At 30.8% G+C, this 25,382-nt stretch overlaps 2 protein-coding genes, 8 non-coding genes and 2 pseudogenes across 10 annotated transcripts; all 12 read right to left on the bottom strand.

Annotated features, from left to right (window-relative positions):
- Positions 1 to 4,180: 4,180 nt before the first annotated feature.
- LOC123918500 lies at positions 4,181 to 6,799 on the bottom strand (annotated as a pseudogene).
- Positions 4,826 to 4,896, bottom strand: LOC123903410. Its single transcript, XR_006807985.1, has one exon. It is a non-coding gene; the product is annotated as a small nucleolar RNA snoR60 (small nucleolar RNA).
- Positions 6,800 to 8,979: 2,180 nt separating the features above from the next.
- LOC123918517 (rRNA 2'-O-methyltransferase fibrillarin 2-like) lies at positions 8,980 to 10,936 on the bottom strand. The gene is made up of 4 exons (XM_045970596.1): positions 10,813 to 10,936; positions 10,557 to 10,733; positions 9,428 to 9,496; positions 8,980 to 9,340 (listed from the first exon to the last, which is right to left on the bottom strand). Exons 1-4 carry the CDS (start codon positions 10,894 to 10,896, stop codon positions 9,164 to 9,166), a joined length of 507 nt encoding a protein of 168 aa, XP_045826552.1. The 5' UTR covers positions 10,897 to 10,936; the 3' UTR covers positions 8,980 to 9,163.
- LOC123903408 lies at positions 9,814 to 9,884 on the bottom strand. The gene has a single exon (XR_006807983.1). It is a non-coding gene; the product is annotated as a small nucleolar RNA snoR60 (small nucleolar RNA).
- Positions 9,970 to 10,040, bottom strand: LOC123903406. The gene has a single exon (XR_006807981.1). It is a non-coding gene; the product is annotated as a small nucleolar RNA snoR60 (small nucleolar RNA).
- Positions 10,161 to 10,231, bottom strand: LOC123903402. The gene has a single exon (XR_006807978.1). It is a non-coding gene; the product is annotated as a small nucleolar RNA snoR60 (small nucleolar RNA).
- A 3,127-nt stretch (positions 10,937 to 14,063) lies between the features above and the next one.
- On the bottom strand, positions 14,064 to 17,960 carry LOC123918502 (annotated as a pseudogene).
- LOC123903409 lies at positions 14,702 to 14,772 on the bottom strand. The gene has a single exon (XR_006807984.1). It is a non-coding gene; the product is annotated as a small nucleolar RNA snoR60 (small nucleolar RNA).
- A 2,603-nt stretch (positions 17,961 to 20,563) lies between the features above and the next one.
- LOC123918509 (rRNA 2'-O-methyltransferase fibrillarin 1-like) lies at positions 20,564 to 23,433 on the bottom strand. Its single transcript, XM_045970583.1, has 7 exons — positions 23,317 to 23,433; positions 22,812 to 23,131; positions 22,553 to 22,648; positions 22,397 to 22,474; positions 22,141 to 22,317; positions 21,012 to 21,080; positions 20,564 to 20,924 (listed from the first exon to the last, which is right to left on the bottom strand). Exons 1-7 carry the CDS (start codon positions 23,333 to 23,335, stop codon positions 20,748 to 20,750), a joined length of 936 nt encoding a protein of 311 aa, XP_045826539.1. The 5' UTR covers positions 23,336 to 23,433; the 3' UTR covers positions 20,564 to 20,747.
- On the bottom strand, positions 21,398 to 21,468 carry LOC123903407. The gene has a single exon (XR_006807982.1). It is a non-coding gene; the product is annotated as a small nucleolar RNA snoR60 (small nucleolar RNA).
- On the bottom strand, positions 21,554 to 21,624 carry LOC123903404. Its single transcript, XR_006807979.1, has one exon. It is a non-coding gene; the product is annotated as a small nucleolar RNA snoR60 (small nucleolar RNA).
- LOC123903401 lies at positions 21,745 to 21,815 on the bottom strand. The gene has a single exon (XR_006807977.1). It is a non-coding gene; the product is annotated as a small nucleolar RNA snoR60 (small nucleolar RNA).
- Positions 23,434 to 25,382: the final 1,949 nt, after the last annotated feature.

Raw genomic sequence — 25,382 nt, 5'->3', positions numbered from 1 at the left:
AAACTTTAGTGTGATATTTAGGAGCCAATAGCAAAATGTAAGTACCGGGCTGAACGGACGTGATAATACATGACAGAATAATACGGGATAAACGTTTAATGTATTGAATAAATATTGGGTTGTACAATTTTTTGTGGATAAAAAGCTAATTTGATATTTTAGACAACTTGTGCAGAGAACAAAAAATTATCAATGGTTCGGTGAATGACAAGAATTTATGTTTTTGTCCTATCATTTGCCTTTAGTTTGTCCAAGACCAAAACAATTTTAAAATCAAATATATTACATTTAAAATTGTCTCTTCAATCCCTTATTTTTTAACAAATCAAACGTACCCTAAAAGTATTGTGTTTTTTACCAAAAAGAAAATAAAATATTATGACATTTCAGTCTGTTAAGCAACAACTTGCACTATCAATTGAGACGGATGTCCTATGTAAGGTGATCTAAAAGGAATATGTTTTCATTTCAATTTTTTTTCTTCTTTCTAGTAGTTCAATGGCTAAAAATTTCATCTTAACAAGTGGAGTGTAATATATGCGATGTCCCTATCAATTAAGTTAAACTCACAAAGACTTCATTTAAAAAATTATAATAGTTGCAAAAATTATGAAGAACATTAACTTCTAGATTCAAAAGACAATATTTATCATCATTAATATTTTGAGCGTTTTTATTGACATGATGTACCAAAAACTATGTTCATATTAGGAATAGAATTTGTTTTGTCAGCTTAGCTCAGTTGGTAGGACAACGTATTATATACATAGGGGTCAGGATTCGAACCACATTCATCATCACACTTATCAACCATTCGAACCACAGTCATCATTGTACTTATTAACCTTAATAGTGAAATTTCTAGTCACTGGACTATTTAAAATAATAGAATTTGCCTTGTTGATTAGAAAGTGTGTAACATGTGTGAGTGATGATTATTTGTGTTTAGAAAGTCTGTCAAAAAAGAAATGTTTCTTTAGAAAGTGTGTAACATGTGTAAGTGATGATTATTTGTGAGTATGTTAGTAAGAATTTCCTTAATGGCACTGCACAAATAATTTATTGTTAGTACGAATTCCCTTTATCACACTGCACAAATACTAATTTATTTATTGCTGGAGCACTTCCAATAAAAATATCTAAGAGAGTTTCATAGATTAATGATTTGTATCTTATTTTATTTTATCAATGTATAGTTTCATGACGTGAGTTTAGTTCAATTGGCAGACATATTACATTATATATGCAGGATAGCGGGGTTCAAACTCTGAAAAAACATATCTATTATTTTGTTATTTTTGGTCAAATAGTCTCATGGCTTAAAAAACATATCTATTACTCCCTCTGTCCTTTGATATAAGTCTCCATTGAGATTTTTCACGCATATTAAAAAAAAATTGTAGTGTAATAAATGTGCACTTTTTGGATATTACAATTACTAAATTGTTTTTGGTGAAAATTTGTAGTTGATTTTTCGGATTTCAATGTAAAGTAGCATTATGTTTGAAAAAATAATAATAAATCTGTCCAAAAAATTGAATTTAGAGACAAATTTTATCTTTGAAATGATCCTTATAATTAGGGACGGAATGAGTAACTTGTAAAGTGTAAACTAGTAATAAGGGAGAATGAATGATGTGGCATATTCTGGGCGCCCACGCATTTGGATAAGCTCATTCTGCAAAGTCCATTTTCGCCTCTCATCAATAAACAATTTGATTCATAATTTACTTCTTGTTTTAAATGCATTTTATGTTCCCTTTTCTTAATGCAACGGGATAATGGTGTATTTAATTCTTTCTTCTTTTCCTTTTTTGGTACTAAACCTTTTCCTCACATAATCTTTCTTAATTAAAAAGGTAAGTGTGACAAGTCACTGTGACTGTGTCTAGATTCAAATTTCATGAGTCATCACCCCTGCCAGCCACTCCTTATATTATCAATCCATATTGACTTAATTAAAAATGGAGAAACCCTGACCAAAAACAAAAAAAAAAAAAAAAAAAAAAAAAAAAAAAAAAAATGGAGAAACTAAAACTGTAATTAAGTAAGAACAATTCCAAAATTAATTTGTTCGTACATTAAATATTATTTTTATGGAACACGGCTGCTGTAATGATTTAAGGCCATTTATCGGTCATATAAAATGAATTTAACCGGTCGATTTAATTTTAATTCCTCACATAGTATGTATATCTTTGACTTTCATTATAAAATGGAAAAATGGATAGTGAGTTGTTGATTTTGGGAAAGTATTTGAAGAGCATAGCTTGGATTATGCGAATCAACTTAAACAATATTATCACATTGACTATCATATGTATTAGTCAAGGGATTGCTAACAAATCAATTAATTAATTAATTAATTGGGGAAATAAATGAGACGTGGAAATCCGACATTGCAAATTCACGTGACAAAAACGTGGTTAACCCACCACAACATTAATTCATTACCACAATGCATATGGGATTAACATGGGACGAACTAGACATAAACCGCCGGCGGCAGGAAAATTAATCGTAGTGTTTCCTACATGGCTGCATGTAAATAAGGATGGTGTCTTAGATTTTAATTTCTGTATATGAAAAATGGTATATCCATCAACTAAGTTATACTCACAAATACATCCTGCAATATTTCTAAACTTATCTTATGTGCGTAGGTTAAAATCTTATAAAAACAATTAAAAAAACATGAAATACACCACTGCGCAGTTGAATATGTGGTTGAAAATAAGTCACTCGATTGAATTCAAATATTAATGATAAAAAGGACACAATTTTTCACCAATTGTTAGTTAATCTAGTGGTGTATTTTAAAAATTTATAAATTTTAATTAATATTATTTTAACTTTTATCTTTTGCACGACAAGACGTATGATAAATTGCTATATTAAAATGAAAAATATCACTTAAAAAGATTATATAAATAAGTTGTCATCTATAAATATTACAATTATAATCATTATATACTTAGACAACGATCTTATAGTGTGCAAATATTTTGTAAAGAAATGAATTTCATACTGGTATAATATTTACCGTACAATAAAAAATTACGGCAATGTCAAACACGTGTATTATATTATTTATTTTTGTCAAGTAGTTTAGTGGCTAAAATTTCACTTTTAAAATGAAATAGTGGGAGTACCAGAATTCGAACCGTGATCTCTGCATTTTATATACAATATTCCGACCAACTGAGTTATGCTCAGCTCATTAAGGTCGGGTATTATATTGTTTTCTTTTTTTTGGTACAAAATTTAATACTAACAAGAAAGGCATGTTTTTTCCTTAATAAAAAAAAAAAAAAAACATGAAAGGCATGTAGCATGTGAAGGAGCTGAGTTGGCAAGATGACCCTTGGAAGCACAAAGGGACATTCTCACCTAAGAAGAACGTGTGGGATGAGCATTGACCATCAACTTTCGGCTTGGAGATGATGATTCATGAATCTATCTATCTACCTTCCACAGTTGCTCTCATCCATGCAACATGCCTATTTTTTTAGATTTATAAAAATGAAACAAAATTTGAACTAGGGGAGGTAACATCTACTGTCAGGGAGGATCAACAAATTTATCAAATGTCTGTCATCGTAATTTATATGTAGTCTATAATTATTTGGGATTTTGAAAATCAGAGACAGATATAAATCTATATGAGATGGGGCTGAAGGAAAATAATAAATATTAGTAAAAAAATTTATATGAGAATTTACATACGACATTTTATTGAAACTATATTAATTTTTTATTGGAAACTCACATACGTATTTTGCCCATTAAAAATCTACTGAAAATGTATATGAATGACAATTGGACTCGTATTTAACGGTATCTGTAAAAAATATTCATAATGAATAGAATAAAAAATATTCAAAATGAGTAGCGTATTAAAATATAGCCACTAATTTTAATAGATAAATGACCTAAAAAATACTACATTATTGTGTTTGGTTCACTCATACCAAACCAAACATAGCACTACAACTATTGTAGTATTTTTTCGGCCAAACATATCACATGCAAATATAAATCAAATAATTTATCATATTAGGAAGCATCACATTAGAGTACGTTATAGAGTGTAATCATTCAAACAAAACTCAAATAAAATCCTAAATTGCAATTATTTATTTTTTTGATAAGCAATCCTAAATTGCAATTGATCAAAAATAAAAAAATCATTAGTTTCTCAAAACTGTTTATTCTGCATCTTTCTTCTTCTTAGGCACTCTGTAGCCACCAACAACACAAGCATGGTCCCTCTCGAATGGTTCAAGAGTAATTTGCTCAATTGGCTTAAATTGATCTGCCTTCAACTTGTTCACTTCATTATCGAAGACTACCGTAGCAGGGACTGTGGAATCGATGCAATTGGCCTACAATAACAATAAAATCAAGTGAGCTAGATAACCAAGCTCTAGTAATAATGCATAGAAAAGTTATAATAAAAGAAGTTTTGCGTGTTTCCTATAAAAAAACACTGAAAAAAACAAGAAACCGAGTGAAAAAAATTAGGTTTCTGAACAAACCTTGATGGAAATAACAAAATAACCTCCAGTTTTGAGATAATATGAAGCATTCAAAGCTAAAATTCTTGCCTGCAACAATCACCAAAAAAGTAAAAACAGAACTGATACTTATAATACATGGAGTTCCATCCCCACTACCATTTGACCAAAAAAGTGTATTTGAAGCTTTTTCTTCAAATGAAGTTCATTTATTTACTAACAGAAAACAAACAAATGAGTAAAATACCACAATGCAAACCAAACATCAAAAAAGTGTTTCAACTCATCACTATATCATAAACATGTTGTGCATCAGAATCTCGGGTCCACATCATTCAAGAAGTCTTGAAGGGGAATCCGAGTAGCTCGTCATATGCACTGATATATATAGTATATAGTATCAAAAACATTTTTACTTTAAACAAAATTTAGGATGACAAGTAAGCAGAACAGCAAGAGGGAATTCTGAAGTATACTTTTGAGGATGCTTAAATTAAAAATCAGTGTCAACATCCAAAGAAACAAGTACACCTCCATTAGAGGCACTCTGAATTAGTAAACAGATTACAACATTGCATAATAGAGATCAGTGTTAATGAATTAGTTGGCATATTCGAGCCATCAAGAAAAAAGTAAACGGCCCAATACTTGAGTTTATAATTTAATAGCTTACTTTTTTCTTGTTTTGATAAACAGCTTACTACTTATATATCATAAAAAGTGAAAACTTCAACCGCACCTGATCAGGCTGAGCAACATCAGAAAATATGACATCTACCATGCCAACCAACATTCTGTATTTGGCTGGGTGTCTAGCATCCTCAATAATGGGAATTACATTTGTACGCTTTTTAGCCATGTTGACCAAATCACGGCCACTGCGATGGGAGAACTCTACTGCATAGACAACTCCGGTCTACATAAACATAACATAACATTATAATTTCAAACAAACAAACGTTGAAAACAATCAAAATTTATTAATCAATACTTACTGGTCCAACAATATCAGACACATGAGACACAGTTGTTCCTGAAGCAGCTCCTAGGTAGAGAACTTTGGAACCAGGTTTCTTCATAAAACAACAAAAAATTGGTATCAATAAAATGTATTTTGGAAGTAAATGTCACAAGAAAATGAAGTTTCTTACCATCCATATGTTGTCAACCCCATTAAGAACAGCAGCAGCCAACTTGGAACGGAAAGGATTCCAAATTCTGTACTCAACCTTTGTACCATCCTCATTCTGCAAAATTTATGTCACAAAATTGTCATGCCATTATTATAAAACAAAATAATAAGAGTGATACACACTGAATCAAAGTATGCAGAAAAATATTTCCCATTCTATGAACAACTAATCATTTGTTAAGAAATCACAATGAGTTAAAAGTGAGAGAGAAATTACCTGAACAGTAACCCTCTTCTCATTGTAAACAGCTTCACCAGGGTCCAGGAACAAGATTCTTAGTAACAAGAGCATCTTCCTTGCCCTTAGCAATGAAAGTACCTTCATGTCTATGAGGCTCAACAATAACCTTGTTACCTCCCTTCATTCCGCCTCCTCTACCGCCACGCCCTCCACGACCTCCACGACCTCCTCTCGGTCCACCTCTACCGCCACCTCGTGACTTGAAAGGGGTACCTCTATCACCTCCTCTTCCACCACCTCTTCCACCACCAAAACTTCTACCTCCTCTGTCTCCACCTCTTCCACCCCTGAAACCTCCACCAGAACCACCACGACCTGCACAAATTCAAAACACCAAAATCAACAAAAACAAGAAAAATAATTTGTTTGAGCAAATTAGCATGAAACCATTCCATTTTAACCAACAACAAAAGTAAACAAAAGCATCATCAATGAACTCAATTTGCGATATTTCTGTTAGAAATAATATAAAACCATTGATATGACTCTATCCTAACATCTTAAGGGGGATAATCGGTTATTTGACATGGTATCAGAGCCTCTATGACTAAGTGGTCTAGAGTTCGATCCCAGCTCCCCTCACTTTCTAATTAAAAAGTAGAATTTAAACATATGGTAGGTGGACCTATGCATTATCCACGCTTTAAGCCCAAGTGCCCTCTTGCATGAGGGGACATGTTAGAAATAATATAAAACCATTGATATGACTATATCTTAACGGCTTAAGCGTTTGAGATAATCGGTTATTTGACAATTTCAATTGAATAAATCGAAACTCATCCGATAAATTATTAAAATGATGCCAAAAGGTTTACCTCTAACAGGAGGACCCATCTTTAAGAGACTGTGAAAAGATTTGTGAGAACGGTTAGGAATTAGGAGGGTTTGTCAGAGAGAAGAATCGTGATTGGTTTAACGAGAAGGAAATAAATTTATAGGTGAAAGTTAGGGTTTAGGATTAGGGTTTTAATTTTTGAAAGATCAAAGGAAAAGCCCAATAACTAATATTTAGTTAATTTAGTTTTTTTTTATAAGCGATATTTTGTTAATTTAGTTTTTTTTTATAAGCGATATATTTTTTTAATTTAGTTAATTTAGTTAGGGTTTAGGATTAGGGTTTAACTTTAGATATCGGAAGCAAAAAAAATTTATTTTAAGCAAGAAGCAAATGAATTTTTTTTTTTTTACATTAGCAAATGAAATTTAAACCTCCAACAAGTTAGAATTGAATTACACAATATTTTTGGCTTAAAAAAAAGGGCCGGGTTCGAATAAAAAAAAAAAAACACAATATTTATTACTCCCCCGTTCTTTTTTCTCTGTTGTTTTAGAAAAAGAAAATTGTTGTAATTGTTTGTTTTTTTGATAATTTAAGGTTATATTTTGTCTATTATACCCTCATATAAATTCTAAATATTTATGAGTAGTTGTTCAAACCGTAAAAGATTTAATATATATTTGAAAAACTAAAGTTTTTTTTTTGGTGAATTCAAATAAGGGTATAATAGGAAGATAAGGTGCAAAAATACACTTTCTTAATTTATTGTTTTTTCTTAAAACACAAAGAAAAAAGAATGGAGGGAGTATTTAGTTAAGATATGGAGTATATTAGTATGCTTAGTGAAGAAAAACACCTATTAAGTTAAAAAAAAATTGACTTCAAATGAACTGATTTAGTTAAAAGTGGCTTGAGTGTAAAATAGGTTGTGTTAGGATATATTTATGTAAAAGTGTATAGAATAATAAATTTCAATGTAAAAATTAATTTGTAAAAAATTTAATGTCAATGTAAAAAATTAATTTAACAAATTAAAATTTATAAAAATTAGCAAAGAAAGAACAAATGAAATGACACGTCCGCAATTGAAACACGCATGTGATGCTTTTTAGTTTCATTAAAAATAATTTTTAATAAATTAATTTTGTAAAATGCTGTTAACTATAATGAGTAAAAAGTAAAGAGAAATATTATGTTTGAGCTCATTAGACATAAAAGTGAATTTATAAAGAAATGTTGTTTGAATAGAATTTATGAATATCACATTAGGAATTGGAACTACGAATTTCTTGAGTCACTAATTTGAACCATGTAGAAAGAAAGATAATAGTGGGTAAATAGTCAATTTAGTCCTTAAACTATCACCCTCTCACCAATCTAATCCCTAAACTATTAAAACCAACTAAAAAGTCCCTAAACTATACTCAAATCTATCAATTTAGTCCATCGGTTAACTTTTATGTTAAATCACTCATTCTCTAAGGACTCACCGCAATTAACTCTGCTCGCCGGCAACCGCTATACTCTCCGCCGTTTTGCTTGCAACTAAAATCTCTTTTCGCAGCTAATGAATGAATGGATTATGGTTGTTTTTTTTACAAATGAACGGATTATGGTTTAAATTGTGGTTAAGTTGGTTTTTTGGTTTGGCTTAATGTACTAGTTTAAGTGGTTTTATGCTTTTTCTACTGATTTTATTGGTTAAGCTTTGTCTTATTGTGTTGAGTTATGTTTTTTGTTTGCAAGACTTTTTTCATTTTTCTGTTATTGGGTTGTGCTTCTCTACTTCTGGAGGCGTTGTTCTGTTTTGTAAATGATGCACTAGTTGTAGTTTTGTTTCCCAGGGTTAGATTGTTGTTTCTAAGGCCTTTTGGTATAGAGTCTTTGAGTAGTAAGCTTTTTGTTCTCTAATTTTGATAGTGTTTGGAGGTATGCTTTAGTGTTGTATTGGGCCTTTCTAAGAGGATAATTTTGTAGTCTTTTATGATAGGTTAGAGAATAAATGGAAGTATTTTAAATGAGGGACTAAATTGATGGATATGAGTTTAGTTTAGGGACTTCTTAGTTACTTTTAATAGTTTAGGGACTAAATTTGTGTGAGAGTGAGAGTTTAGGGACTAACTGTTTCCTCAATAATAGTTAAAACTTAAAAGGCAATACCATATTACCTTATCCCAAACCAAACATAGCACTACAACTACTATAATTTTTGGTCAAATCATCATGTTATATATGAATTTAATCTAAGCAGTAAACATATGATTTGCAAATATATATAAACCACATAATTTATCATACTAGGAAGCATCACAATACGTACCAAGATATAAAGTATTCATTCAAACAAAACTAAAACAAAATCCTAAATCGCAGTTGATCAAAAATTCCAAGTTACATAAGTCACAAGGCAATAAATAGTACATGTTTTCTCAAAATTACTCTGCATCTTTCTTCTTCTTAGGCACTCTGTAGCCACCAACAACACAAGCATGGTCCCTCTCAAATGGTTCAAGAGTAATTTGCTCAATTGGCTTAAGTTGATCTGCCTTCAACTTGTTCACTTCATTATCGAAGACTACCGTAGCAGGGACTGTGGAATCGATGCAATTGGCCTACAATAACAATAAAATCAAGTGAGCTAGATAACCAAGCTAGTAATAATGCATAGAAAAGTTATAATAAAAGGTTTCTGAACAAACCTTGATAGAAATAACAAAATGACCTCCAGCTTTGAGATAATATGAAGCATTGAAACCTAAAATTCTTGCCTGCAAAAATCACCAAAATAGGATAAACAAGACAGATACTTGGAATATATGGAGTTCCAACCCCCTACAATTTGGTCAAAAAAGCATATCTGAAGATTTTTCTTCAAATGAAGTTCTTCTAGAATGCAAAACAAACATCAAAACACTGTATTCAGGAATACGTAGTTTTTCAACTGATCACTATATCGTAAACATTCATGCGGAAGGGAATCTCAAACAAAAGACAGAGACTTAAAAAAGTTAATATGAACCACAAAGTTTTTCTAACATAATAAAACAAAATACTTTAACATAAGAAAAAGAACAATGTATTGTCGTGCATCTGAATCTCGGGTCTACATCATCCAAGAAGTCTCGAAGGTGAATCCGAGTAACTCATCAATTGCAAATTTACATTGAACTGATAATTTATAAACAAAATTGGAGTTTAAATATTAGTTTTAAGCAAAAAAACAAAGAACAAAATATTAATGTGCATCAGAATCTCGGGTCTACATCATCCAAAAAGTCTTGAAGGGGAATCCGAGTAACTCATCAATTACACTGATATGTAGTAATACAAAACATCTTTTACTATGAAATGAAAATTAATTAAAAAATTGGAAATGATAAACAAAATTTGAGAAAAAATATATACATAAAGAAAAAGAACAAAATATCAATATGCATCAGAATCTCGGGTTTACATCACCCAAAAAGTCTTGAAGGGGAATCCGAGTAACTCATCACATGCACTGATATATAGCAGAGTATATGGTATCCAAAACATTTCTACTTCAAAATAAAATTAACAAATAACATTTAGGAGACCAAGTAAACAAAACAGCAAAAGATAACTCTAAATAGCTTTTTGAGAATGCTTAAAATAAAAATCTGTGTAAACATCCAAAGAAACAAGTACTTAGGGAGTCTGTATTGAAACAATGATACAATATAGCACCCATATTAGAGGCACTCTGAATTAGCAAACAGTATAAAACAGTAACATAATAATAGAGATAAATGTTTATGATTAGTAGGCACATTTGTGCCATCGAGACAAAAGTGAATGTCGCCATACCTGATCAGGTTGAGCAACATCAGAAAATATAACATCTACCATGCCAACCAACATTCTGTACTTGGCTGGATGTCTAGCATCTTCAATAATGGGAATGACATTGGTACGCTTCTTAGCCATGTTGACCAAATCACGGCCACTGCGATGGGAGAACTCTACTGCATAGACAACTCCGGTCTACATAAACATAACATAACATTATAATCACAAACAAACAAACGTTGAAAACAATCAAAATTTATTAATCAATACTTACTGGTCCAACAATATCAGACACATGAGACACAGTTGTTCCTGAAGCAGCTCCTAGGTAGAGAACTTTGGAACCAGGTTTCTTCATAAAACAAGAAAAAATTGGTATCAATAAAATGTATTTTGGAAGTAAATGTATCAATAAAGTCTGTCAAAAAAGAAATGTTTCTTTAGAAAGTGTGTAACATGTGTAAGTGATGATTATTTGTGAGTATGTTAGTAAGAATTTCCTTAATGGCACTGCACAAATAATTTATTGTTAGTACGAATTCCCTTTATCGCACTGCACAAATACTAATTTATTTATTGCTGAGCACTTCCAATAAAAATATCTAAGAGAGTTTCATAGAATAATGATTTGTATCTTATTTTATTTTATCAATGTATAGTTTCATGACGTGAGTTTAGTTCAATTGGCAGACATATTATATTATATATGCAGGATAGCGGGGTTCAAACTTTGAAAAAACATATCTATTATTTTGTTATTTTTGGTCAATAGTCTCATGGCTTAAAAAACATATCTATTACTCCGTCTGTCCTTTGATATAAGTCCCCATTGAGATTTTTCACGCATATTAAGAAAAATTTGTAGTGTAATAAATGTGCACTTTTTGGATATTACAATTACTAAATTGTTTTTAGTGAAAATTTGTAGTTGATTTTTCGGATTTCAATGTAAAGTAGGATTATGTTTGAAAAAATAATAATAAATCTGTCCAGAAAATTGAATTTAGAGACAAATTTTATCTTTGAAATGATGCTTATAATTAGGGACGAAATGAGTAACTTCTAAAGTGTAAACTAGTAATAAGGGAGAATGAATGACGTGGCATATTCTGGGCGCCCACGCATTTGGATAAGCTCATTCTGCAAAGTCCATTTTCGCCTCTCATCAATAAACAATTTGATTCATAATTTACTTCTTGTTTTAAATGCATTTTATGTTCCCTTTTCTTAATGCAACGGGATATAATGGTGTATTTAATTCTTTCTTCTTTTCCTTTTTTGGTACTAAACCTTTTCCTTTTCTCTTTAGCAAGGTGAGACCCGGATATAATCTTTCTTAATTAAAAAGGTAAGTGTGACAAGTCACTGTGACTGTGTTTAGATTCAAATTTCATGAGTCATCACCCCTGCCAGCCACTCCTTATATTATCAATCCATATTGACTTAATTAAAAATGGAGAAATTAAAACTGTAATTAAGTAAGAACAATTCCAAAATTAATTTGTACATTAAATATTATTTTTATGGAACACGGCTGCTGTAATGATTTAAGGCCATTTATCGGTCATATAAAATGAATTTAACCGGTCGATTTAATTTTAATTCCTCACATAGTATGTATATCTTTGACTTTCATTATAAAATGGAAAAATGGATAGTGAGTTGTTGATTTTGGGAAAGTATTTGAAGAGCATAGCTTGGATTATGCGAATCAACTTAAACAATATTATCACATTGACTATCATATGTATTAGTCAAGGGATTGCTAACAAATCAAATAATTAATTAATTAATTAATTGGGGAAATAAATGAGACGTGGAAATCCGACATTGCAAATTCACGTGACAAAAACGTGGTTAACCCACCACAACATGAAAAATTAATCGTAGTGTTTCCTACATGGCTGCATGTAAATAAGGATGGTGTCTTAGATTTTAATTTCTGTATATGAAAAATGGTATATCCATCAACTAAGTTATACTCACAAATACATCCTGCAATATTTCTAAACTTATCTTATGTGCGTAGGTTAAAATCTTATAAAAACAATTAAAAAAACATGAAATACACCACTGCACAGTTGAATATGTGGTTGAAAATAAGTCACTCGATTGAATTCAAATATTAATGATAAAAAGGACACAAATTTTCACCAATTGTTAATTAATCTAGTGGTGTATTTTAAAAATTTATAAATTTTAATTAATATTATTTTAACTTTTATCTTTTGCACGACAAGACGTATGATAAATTGCTATATTAAAATGAAAAATATCACTTAAAAAGATTATATAAATAAGTTGTCATCTATAAATATTACAATTATAATCATTATATACTTAGACAACGATCTTATAGTGTGCAAATATTTTGTAAAGAAATGAATTTCATACTGGTATAATATTTACCGTACAATAAAAAATTACGGCAATGTCAAACACGTGTATTATATTATTTATTTTTGTCAAGTAGTTTAGTGGCTAAAATTTCACTTTTAAAATGAAATAGTGGGAGTACCAGAATTCGAACCGTGATCTCTGCATTTTATATACAATATTCCGACCAACTGAGTTATGCTCAGCTCATTAAGGTCGGGTATTATATTGTTTTCTTTTTTTTGGTACAAAATTTAATACTAACAAGAAAGGCATGTTTTTTCCTTAATAAAAAAAAAAACATGAAAGGCATGTAGCATGTGAAGGAGCTGAGTTGGCAAGATGACCCTTGGAAGCACAAAGGGACATTCTCACCTAAGATTAGAAGAACGTGTGGGATGAGCATTGACCATCAACTTTCGGCTTGGAAATGATGAATCATGAATCTATCTATCTACCTTCCACAGATGCTCTCATCCATGCAACATGCCTATTTTTTTAGATTTATAAAAATGAAACAAAATTTGAACTAGGGGAGGTAACATCTCCTGTCAGGGAGGATCAACAAATTTATCAAATGTCTGTCATCGTAATTTATATGTAGTCTATAATTATTTGGGATTTTGAAAATCAGAGACAGATATAAATATATATGAGATGGGGCTGAAGGAAAATACTCAAATAGTAATAAATATTAGTAAAAAAAATTATATGAGAATTTACGTACGAAATTTTATTGAAACTATATTAATTTTTTATTGAAAACTCACATACGTATTTTGTCCATTAAAAATCTACTGAAAATGTATATGAATGACAATTGGACTCGTATTTGTAAAAAAATATTCATAATGAATAGAGTAAAAAATATTCAAAATGAGTAGCTTATTAAAATATAGCCACTAATTTTAATAGATAAATGACCTAAAAAATACTACATTATTGTGTTTGGTTCACTCATACCAAACCAAACATAGCACTACAACTATTGTAGTATTTTTTCGGCCAAACATATCACATGCAAATATAAATCAAATAATTTATCATATTAGGAAGCATCACATTAGAGTACGTTATAGAGTGTAATCATTCAAACAAAACTCAAATAAAATCCTAAATTGCAATTGATCAAAAATAAAAAAATCATTAGTTTCTCAAAACTGTTTATTCTGCATCTTTCTTCTTCTTAGGCACTCTGTAGCCACCAACAACACAAGCATGGTCCCTCTCGAATGGTTCAAGAGTAATTTGCTCAATTGGCTTAAATTGATCTGCCTTCAACTTGTTCACTTCATTATCGAAGAGAAGACTACCGTAGCAGGGACTGTGGAATCGATGCAATTGGCCTACAATAACAATAAAATCAAGTGAGCTAGATAACCAAGCTCTAGTAATAATGCATAGAAAATTTATAATAAAAGAAGTTTTGCGTGTTTCCTATAAAAAAACACTGAAAAAAACAAGAAACCGAGTGAAAAAAATTAGGTTTCTGAACAAACCTTGATGGAAATAACAAAATAACCTCCAGTTTTGAGATAATATGAAGCATTCAAAGCTAAAATTCTTGCCTGCAACAATCACCAAAAAGGTAAAAACAGAACTGATACTTTATAATACATGGAGTTCCATCCCCACTACCATTTGACCAAAAAAGTGTATTTGAAGCTTTTTCTTCAAATGAAGTTCATTTATTTACTAACAGAAAACAAACAAATGAGTAAAATACCACAATGCAAACCAAACATCAAAAAAGTGTTTCAACTCATCACTATATCATAAACATGTTGTGCATCAGAATCTCGGGTCCACATCATTCAAGAAGTCTTGAAGGGGAATCCGAGTAGCTCGTCATATGCACTGATATATATAGTATATAGTATCAAAAACATTTTTACTTTAAACAAAATTTAGGATGACAAGTAAGCAGAACAGCAAGAGGGAATTCCGAAGTATACTTTTGAGGATGCTTAAATTAAAAATCAGTGTCAACATCCAAAGAAACAAGTACACCTCCATTAGAGGCACTCTGAATTAGTAAACAGATTACAACATTGCATAATAGAGATCAGTGTTAATGAATTAGTTGGCATATTCGAGCCATCAAGAAAAAAGTAAACGGCCCAATACTTGAGTTTATAATTTAATAGCTTACTTTTTTCTTTTTTTGATAAACAGCTTACTACTTATATATCATAAAAAGTGAAAACTTCAACCGCACCTGATCAGGCTGAGCAACATCAGAAAATATGACATCTACCATGCCAACCAACATTCTGTATTTGGCTGGGTGTCTAGCATCTTCAATAATGGGAATAACATTTGTACGCTTTTTAGCCATGTTGACCAAATCACGGCCACTGCAATGGGAGAACTCTACTGCATAGACAACTCCGGTCTACATAAACATAACATAACATTATAATCACAAACAAACAAACAAACAAACGTTGAAAACAATCAAAATTTATTAATCAATACTTACTGGTCCAACAATATCAGACACATGAGACACAGTTGTTCCTGAAGCAGCTCCTAGGTAGAGAACTTTAGAACCAGGTTTCTTCATAAAACAACAAAAAAATTGGTATCAATAAAATGTATTTTGGAAGTAAATGTCACAAGAAAATGAAGTTTCTTACCATCCATATGTTGTCAACCCCATTAAGCACAGCAGCAGCCAACTTGGAACGGAAAGGATTCCAAATTCTGTACTCAACCTTTGTACCATCCTCATTCTGCAAAATTTATGTCACAAACAAAATAATAAGAGTGATACACACTGAATCAATCAAAGTAGCCTTCTACTCAAGGAACAAATGCAGAAAAATATTTTCCATTCTATGAACAAGTAATCATGTAAAAATAATAAGAAAATGAATCCTGTTAAGAAATCACAATGAGTTAAAAGTGAGAGAGAAATTACCTGAACAGTAACCCTCTTCTCATTGTAAACAGCTTCACCAGGAACAAGATTCTTAGTAACAAGAGCATCTTCCTTGCCCTTAGCAATGAAAGTACCTTCATGTCTATGAGGCTCAACAATAACCTTGTTACCTCCCTTCATTCCGCCTCCTCTACCGCCACGGCCTCCACGACCTCCTCTGGGTCCACCTCTACCGCCACCTCGTGACTTGAAAGGGGTACCTCTATCACCTCCTCTTCCACCTCTTCCACCACCACCAAAACTTCTACCTCCTCTGTCTCCACCTCTTCCACCCCTGAAACCTCCACCAGAACCACCACGACCTGCACAAATTCAAAATCAACAAAAACAAGAAAAATCATTTGTTTGGCCAAATTAGCATGAAACCATTCCATTTTAACCAACAACAAAAGTAAACAAAAGCATCATCAATGAACTCAATTTGCGATATTTCTGTTAGAAATAATATAAAACCATTGATATGACTCTATCCTAACAACTTAAGCGTTTGAGATAATCGGTTATTTGACATGGTATCAGAGCCTCTATGACTAAGTGGTCTAGAGTTCGATCCCGCTCCCCTCACTTTCTAATTAAAAAGTGGAATTTAAACATGGACAAAACTTACATGCATTTCCATACATGCATTTCTTACTTTTCCACTCACAAAGAGATGGTTATTTTAATTAAAAAATAATTTTCTTTTATTTTTTCAAAATGAAAAAACTCAAATAACCACCTCTTTGTGAGTGGAAAAGTAAGAAATGCATGTAAGTTTTGTCCTTTAAACATATGGTAGGTGGGTCTATGCATTATCCACCCTTTAAGGCCAAGTAGGCTCTTGCGTGAGAGGACATGTTAGAAATAATATAAAACCATTGATATGACTCTATCTTAATAGCTTAAGTGTTTGGGATAATCGGTAATTTGACAATTTCAATTGAATAAATCGAAACTCATACGATAAATTATTAAAAGGCTTAATTAGTTAATTGGTCTCTTAAAGACATTTTAAGTTTCATAATGGTCCCTTAAAGAAAAAAATGTCTGAATTGGTCCCTTAAAGACATATACCTTAACCATATTGGTCCCTTCCGTCTAATTTTCACGGAAAACGTTAACTTGTAATGACGTGGCAAGTCAAGGAATTTTTTTTTTTTTTTTTGCAGATCTTCATCTTCTTCCTTCCCTTTCTTCACCATTTTTGCAGATCTTCATCTTCTTCCTTCCCCTTCTTCACCATTTTTGCAGATCTCGCATCATCATCTTCACATAAATCACATTCCAACATTCCGATTTCAATTCATTCTAATTCCATACCGATTTCTGTTTTTTATTTATTTAATTGCTTTTATAATCAAAGTTTGAATTTGAATGTTAATCAAGTTTTGATTTTAACTTTTAAGCAACTCCTATGAATCCAGATCCGAAAAATCAAAGTTTGATTTTTAATGTCAATCAAAGGTTTGATTTTAGCAACTACCATGAATCCCATGAACCCAGATACGAAAAATCAAACTTTGATTTTTAACAACCCCATGAATCCAAAACTTCTAGATTTATTTGTTGTTTAACAACCCCATGAATCCGAAAATAGAGCAGTAGCAGAGAAAGGAAAAAAAACCAGTAAAAACCAAATCCCTCCACGCCTGCACCATTTCATTTTGTAGTTTATGTGTTTTTTGTGTTTTTCTGGATTTATTTGTTGAATTTATGAACATGATGATGAAAATGAAGAACAAGGTAAAGGTAGAAGATGAAGAAATAGAAAAGAAAATTAGTTGGTAATGGTGCACCGTTAGATATGGTGGACATTCAAAATTTAATGGCTATTGTTTTTCAATAAGATCAAACGGCTTAAATTAAGAGATTTATTGAGATCTATGGTGGACTAAATGTAATGTTAGTCCACCTAATACATTTTGTGTTAAAAACTAACAGAAGGGACCATTGTGACTAACAGTCATATAGTTAAGGGACCAAAATGAACCTTTTTTTCTTTAAGGGACTAATATGAAACCTAAAATGTCTTTAAGGGACCATTTTACTAATTAAGCCTTATTAAAATGATGCCAAAAGGTTTACCTCTAACAGGAGGACCCATCTTTAAGAGACTGTGAAAAGATTTGTGAGAAAGGTTAGGAATTAGGAGGGTTTGTCAGAGAGAAGAATCGTGAATCGTGAATGGTTTAACGAGAAGGAAATAAATTTACAGGTGAAAGTTAGGGTTTAGGATTAGGGTTTTGATTTTTGAAAGATCAAAGGAAAAGCCCAATAACTAATATTTAGTTAAGATATTTAGTTAATTTAGTTTTTTTTTTATAAGCGATATTTTGTTAATTTAGTTTTTTTTATAAGCGATATATTTTTTTTAATTTAGTTAGGGGGTGTTTGTTTCATACTTTCATGGATTATAAATTTATTCCCAGGAATGTGATTTTGGGAATCTTTAATTCCTATGTTTGTTTCAAGTTTTAAAAAATTATACCTAGGGATTTTTTATTCCTTGAAATATAAATTACACATGACTTTCCCACTTTTCATTCTCATGTTAAATGGTGGGAATCTTATATTCCCATGGGAATAAAAGGTAACCACCCATAACTCCCCACTCTCCCATTGTTTTTAACTCATCTATTTTTTTATTTTAATATTTTAAAATGTTAATTGAATTTATTTTAAAAATGTTCCAAGGAACCTTATTTATTTACCAAACACATTGATAGGAATAATACTCCCAGCAATAATGTTCCAAGGAATAATAATCCTAGGATTATAATTTTAATCCCCGAAACAAACATACCCTTAGGGTTTAGGATTAGGGTTTAACTTTAGATATCGGAAGCAAATAAATTTTATTTTTAAGCAAGAAGCAAATGAATTTTTTTTTTACATTAGCAAATGAAATTTAAACCTCCAACAAGTTAGAATTGAATTACACAAAATTTTTGGCTAAAAAAAAAGGGCCGGGTTCGAATAAAAAAAAAACAATATTTATTACTCCCCCGTTATTTTTTCTTTGTTGCTTTAGAAAAAGAAAATTGTTGTAATTGTTTGTCTTTTTGATAATTTAAGATTATATTTTGTCTATTATACCCTCATATAAATTCCAAATATTTAGAAGTAGTTGTTCAAACCGTAAAAGATTTAATATATATTTGAAAAACTAAAGTTTTTTTTTGGTGAATTAAAATAAGGGTATAATAGGAAGATAAGGTGCAAAAATACACTTTCTAAATTTATTGTTTTTTCTTAAAACACAAAGAAAAAAGAATGGAGGGAGTATTTAGTTAAGATATGGAGTATATTAGTATGCTTAGTGAAGAAAAACACCTATTAAGTTAAAAAAAAATTAACTTCAAATGAACTGATTTAGTTAAAAGTGGCTTGAGTGTAAAATAGGTTGTGTTAGGATATATTTATGTAAAAGTGTATAGAAAATAATAAATTTCAATGTAAAAATTAATTTGTAAAAAATTTAATGTCAATGTAAAAACTTAATATAACAAATTAAAATTTATAAAAATTAGCAAAGAAAGAACAAATGAAATGACACGTCCGCAATTGAAACACGCATGTGATGCTTTTTAGTTTCATTAAAAATAATTTTTAATAAATTAATTTTGTAAAATGCTGTTAACTATAATGAGTAAAAAGTAAAGAGAAATATTATGTTTGAGCTCATTAGACATAAAAGTGAATTTATAAATGTCGTTTGAATAGAATTTATGAATATCACATTAGGAATTGGAACTACGAATTTCTTGAGTCACTAATTTGAACCATGTAGAAAGAAAGATAATAGTGGGTAAATAGTCAATTTAGTCCTTAAACTATCACCCTCTCACCAATCTAATCCCTAAACTATTAAAACCAACTAAAAAGTCCCTAAACTATACTCAAATCTATCAATTTAGTCCATCGGTTAACTTTTATGTTAAATCACTCATTCTCTAAGGACTCACCGCAATTAACTCTGCTCGCCGGCAACCGCTATACTCTCCGCCGTTTTGCTTGCAACTAAAATCTCTTTTCGCAGCTAATGAATGAATGGATTATGGTTGTTTTTTTTACAAATGAACGGATTATGGTTTAAATTGTGGTTAAGTTGGTTTTTTGGTTTGGCTTAATGTACTAGTTTAAGTGGTTTTATGCTTTTTCTACTGATTTTATTGGTTAAGCTTTGTCTTATTGTGTTGAGTTATGTTTTTTGTTTGCAAGACTTTTTTCATTTTTCTGTTATTGGGTTGTGCTTCTCTACTTCTGGAGGCGTTGTTCTGTTTTGTAAATGATGCACTAGTTGTAGTTTTGTTTCCCAGGGTTAGATTGTTGTTTCTAAGGCCTTTTGGTATAGAGTCTTTGAGTAGTAAGCTTTTTGTTCTCTAATTTTGATAGTGTTTGGAGGTATGCTTTAGTGTTGTATTGGGCCTTTCTAAGAGGATAATTTTGTAGTCTTTTATGATAGGTTAGAGAATAAATGGAAGTATTTTAAATGAGGGACTAAATTGATGGATATGAGTTTAGTTTAGGGACTTCTTAGTTACTTTTAATAGTTTAGGGACTAAATTTGTGTGAGAGTGAGAGTTTAGGGACTAACTGTTTCCTCAATAATAGTTAAAACTTAAAAGGCAATACCATATTACCTTATCCCAAACCAAACATAGCACTACAACTACTATAATTTTTGGTCAAATCATCATGTTATATATGAATTTAATCTAAGCAGTAAACATATGATTTGCAAATATATATAAACCACATAATTTATCATACTAGGAAGCATCACAATACGTACCAAGATATAAAGTATTCATTCAAACAAAACTAAAACAAAATCCTAAATCGCAGTTGATCAAAAATTCCAAGTTACATAAGTCACAAGGCAATAAATAGTACATGTTTTCTCAAAATTACTCTGCATCTTTCTTCTTCTTAGGCACTCTGTAGCCACCAACAACACAAGCATGGTCCCTCTCAAATGGTTCAAGAGTAATTTGCTCAATTGGCTTAAATTGATCTGCCTTCAACTTGTTCACTTCATTATCGAAGACTACCGTAGCAGGGACTGTGGAATCGATGCAATTGGCCTACAATAACAATAAAATCAAGTGAGCTAGATAACCAAGCTAGTAATAATGCATAGAAAAGTTATAATAAAAGGTTTCTGAACAAACCTTGATAGAAATAACAAAATGACCTCCAGCTTTGAGATAATATGAAGCATTCAAACCTAAAATTCTTGCCTGCAAAAATCACCAAAATAGGATAAACAAGACAGATACTTGGAATATATGGAGTTCCAACCCCCTACAATTTGGTCAAAAAAGCATATCTGAAGATTTTTCTTCAAATGAAGTTCTTCTAGAATGCAAAACAAACATCAAAACACTGTATTCAGGAATACGTAGTTTTTCAACTGATCACTATATCGTAAACATTCATGCGGAAGGGAATCTCAAACAAAAGACAGAGACTTAAAAAAGTTAATATGAACCACAAAGTTTTTCTAACATAATAAAACAAAATACTTTAACATAAGAAAAAGAACAATGTATTGTCGTGCATCTGAATCTCGGGTCTACATCATCCAAGAAGTCTCGAAGGTGAATCCGAGTAACTCATCAATTGCAAATTTACATTGAACTGATAATTTATAAACAAAATTGGAGTTTAAATATTAGTTTTAAGCAAAAAAACAAAGAACAAAATATTAATGTGCATCAGAATCTCGGGTCTACATCATCCAAAAAGTCTTGAAGGGGAATCCGAGTAACTCATCAATTACACTGATATGTAGTAATACAAAACATCTTTTACTATGAAATGAAAATTAATTAAAAAATTGGAAATGATAAACAAAATTTGAGAAAAAATATATACATAAAGAAAAAGAACAAAATATCAATATGCATCAGAATCTCGGGTTTACATCACCCAAAAAGTCTTGAAGGGGAATCCGAGTAACTCATCACATGCACTGATATATAGCAGAGTATATGGTATCCAAAACATTTCTACTTCAAAATAAAATTAACAAATAACATTTAGGAGACCAAGTAAACAAAACAGCAAAAGATAACTCTAAATAGCTTTTTGAGAATGCTTAAAATAAAAATCTGTGTAAACATCCAAAGAAACAAGTACTTAGGGAGTCTGTATTGAAACAATGATACAATATAGCACCCATATTAGAGGCACTCTGAATTAGCAAACAGTATAAAACAGTAACATAATAATAGAGATAAATGTTTATGATTAGTAGGCACATTTGTGCCATCGAGACAAAAGTGAATGTCGCCATACCTGATCAGGTTGAGCAACATCAGAAAATATAACATCTACCATGCCAACCAACATTCTGTACTTGGCTGGATGTCTAGCATCTTCAATAATGGGAATGACATTGGTACGCTTCTTAGCCATGTTGACCAAATCACGGCCACTGCGATGGGAGAACTCTACTGCATAGACAACTCCGGTCTACATAAACATAACATAACATTATAATCACAAACAAACAAACGTTGAAAACAATCAAAATTTATTAATCAATACTTACTGGTCCAACAATATCAGACACATGAGACACAGTTGTTCCTGAAGCAGCTCCTAGGTAGAGAACTTTGGAACCAGGTTTCTTCATAAAACAAGAAAAAATTGGTATCAATAAAATGTATTTTGGAAGTAAATGTCACAAGAAAATGAAGTTTCTTACCATCCATATGTTGTCAACCCCATTAAGAACAGCAGCAGCCAACTTGGAACGGAAAGGATTCCAAATTCTGTACTCAACCTTTGTACCATCCTCATTCTGCAAAATTTATGTCACAAACAAAATAATAAGAGTGATACACACTGAATCAAAGTATGCAGAAAAATATTTTCCATTCTATGAACAACTAATCATATAAAAATAATAAGAAAATGAATCCTGTTAAGAAATCACAATGAGTTAAAAGTGAGAGAAAAATTACCTGAACAGTAACCCTCTTCTCATTGTAAACAGCTTCACCAGGAACAAGATTCTTAGTAACAAGAGCATCTTCCTTGCCCTTAGCAATGAAAGTACCTTCATGTCTATGAGGCTCAACAATAACCTTGTTACCTCCCTTCATTCCGCCTCCTCTAGGACCTCCACGACCTCCTCCTCTGGGTCCACCTCTACCGCCACCTCGTGACTTGAAAGGGGTACCTCTACCACCTCCTCTTCCACCACCTCGTCCACCACCAAAACTTCTACCTCCTCTGTCTCCACCTCTTCCACCCCTAAAACCTCCACCAGAACCACCACGACCTGCACAAATTCAAAATCAACAAAAACAAGAAAAATCATTTGTTTGAGCAAATTAGCATGAAACCATTCCATTTTAACAAACAAAAGTAAACAAAAGCATCATCAATGAACTCAATTTGCGATATTTCAATTGAATAAATCAAAACTCATATCATAAATTATTAAAATCATGCCAAAAGGTTTACCTCTAACAGGAGGACCCATCTTTGAGAGACTGTGAAAAGATTTGTGAGAACGGCTACGAGGGTTTATCAGAGCGAGGAAACGTGAATGAATGGTTTAACAAGAAAAATATTATTTTTATAGGCGAAAATTAGGGTTTAGGATTAGGGTTTCTATTGTTGAGAGATCAAAGGAAAAGCCCAATAGTTAATTCATGAACCCAATATTCAATTATGGGCTTCTGTATTACATCGCTATACTTAGGGCATTTTTTTAAACATTATACCCCCGTATATACTTCTACACCAAAACACAAGAACTATGCAAAATATCTTTATAATTTGGCCATTTTTATAATAAATTATTTTGTTCTTTAAAAAAAATATTATTAAGCTTAAAATGTGTCCATCATAGATATTTAGGGCAGTGCCAATGATTTTATGCTTACGATGAGTCAATGACTCCTTTTAGGCAATTTTCCCTCTTGATCTTTATTTTACAAAATAAAAATGTGATGCTTTCATACATGTGTCAACTTTAACTTCAAATACTGGAAGTAAATGAATTTTTAATCTCCAACAACTTACAACTACACAATATTTAGTTAAGATATGGAGTATATTAGTAAGCTTAGTGAAAAACCCACTAGTTGGTAAGTGACACATGTTTGGTTTTATGATGCAAAAAATTGATTTCGAATGAATTGATTTAGTTAAAAGTGAGTTAAGTGTAAGATAGATTGTATTCTCTTGTGGCAAGTTGGGATAAATTAAGTCTTATATCTTAATCTTAATCTTAATCTTAATCTTAATCTTAATACTATACATTTGAGGCTTATTTTATAAGTCCTCATTTAATTGTCACGTACACATGGCACTTCCCACAAAGAATATATGCAATTGCAATTATTTTGTTTATTAAAAAAGGAAAGAATTAAAAACTTTTTTTTTGTGAGGTCATTTTTAGAATGCTTGAATCATGATTAGTCAATCACAAATTTTTCTTTACGTAATTCTTGATACTATCTTTTATAAATTTATTTTCTACTATTTCCTTTTTCAATTTTTTTTATTTCCTTTTTCAATTTAAATAATAGAGAAAATAATTAAAAACAAATTCTAAAAATTGTAGTTAGTTTATATATTTTATATAAATAAAATATTTGTAAAATTATTTTTATAATAGTAATAATAATTCGCGAAATTATTTAAAAGTTAATAAAGTTTTCAAAGTTTATTTTAGTAAAGTTTGTGTGTTAAATATTAAATTTCCTACAAAAAGTCATAAGATGACATTGACTGAAAAAAGAATCAATATATTTGTTATTAATCCGTTTAATTGCATATTATGGATAAAATTACTTATATACCCCTTTTTTTCCTATATAAATGGTCTTTGGTTGAACATTCAAATCACACATTTTCCATCTCTTTTCTCTTTAGTTATTTTCTTTGTATTATTTTCAATTTATCTTATTTTCATCTTAATCTTAATTTATACTCATCATTCATTTCAATTTTTGCAGATGTGGAACTCAAAAGAAGAATATAAATGATATGCGAACTCTAAAGAAATTGGACCAGATACATTTTGATCATAATGTATGAGTTTTAAGTGATGTTTAATCTACCTCACAAGTATTTTGAGTGTAAATTAATTTTTAAGATGTAATGTGTATTTTTTATTTTATAGAAAAGGTGTAATATATTGTTAATACTATTTCACAGCTTAAAAAATGGTGTTGCTTTGATTGAAAGATTATGTTATTGCTTTAATATAATTTACTTTTTCAATACTAACTTTCATCCATTTATTTTGATTTTCTTAAGAGTCTTTCTTATACATATAATATATTATAACGAATTTATAGAAAGGTGTTTTCAATGAAAATGTGTTGTATATATATATATATATATGGGGTTTTCTAACTTAGACCCTACTTAGGTCTAAGTTAGCAAGGTGCACCTTTTGAGTTGGACAAAAATACCCATTTTTTTTTTTTGAAACAATAGAGCAACTGGGGCATGTATGTAATTTGCATCATAAAAATACCCTTTTTTTTTTTTTTGAAACAATAGAACAACTATTA

This window comes from Trifolium pratense, linkage group LG1 (genome assembly GCF_020283565.1).
Source record: "Trifolium pratense cultivar HEN17-A07 linkage group LG1, ARS_RC_1.1, whole genome shotgun sequence".
Lineage (NCBI taxonomy): Eukaryota > Viridiplantae > Streptophyta > Magnoliopsida > Fabales > Fabaceae > Trifolium > Trifolium pratense.
This window is presented reverse-complemented; position numbering and strand designations above follow the sequence as displayed.

Coding starts and splice junctions, on each gene's coding strand:
- LOC123918517 (XM_045970596.1), bottom strand. CDS start 10,896: ATGAAGAAACCTGGTTCCAAAGTTCTCTACCTAGGAGCTGCTTCAGGA. Junction 10,734..10,812: donor TGTCTGATATTGTTGGACCA/GTAAGTATTGAT, acceptor ATGTTTATGTAG/ACCGGAGTTGTCTATGCAGT. Junction 9,341..9,427: donor ATTTTGTTATTTCTATCAAG/GTTTGTTCAGAA, acceptor TTGTTATTGTAG/GCCAATTGCATCGATTCCAC.
- LOC123918509 (XM_045970583.1), bottom strand. Junction 22,649..22,811: donor AGAAGAGGGTTACTGTTCAG/GTAATTTTTCTC, acceptor TAAATTTTGCAG/AATGAGGATGGTACAAAGGT. Junction 22,475..22,552: donor GGGTTGACAACATATGGATG/GTAAGAAACTTC, acceptor TGTTTTATGAAG/AAACCTGGTTCCAAAGTTCT.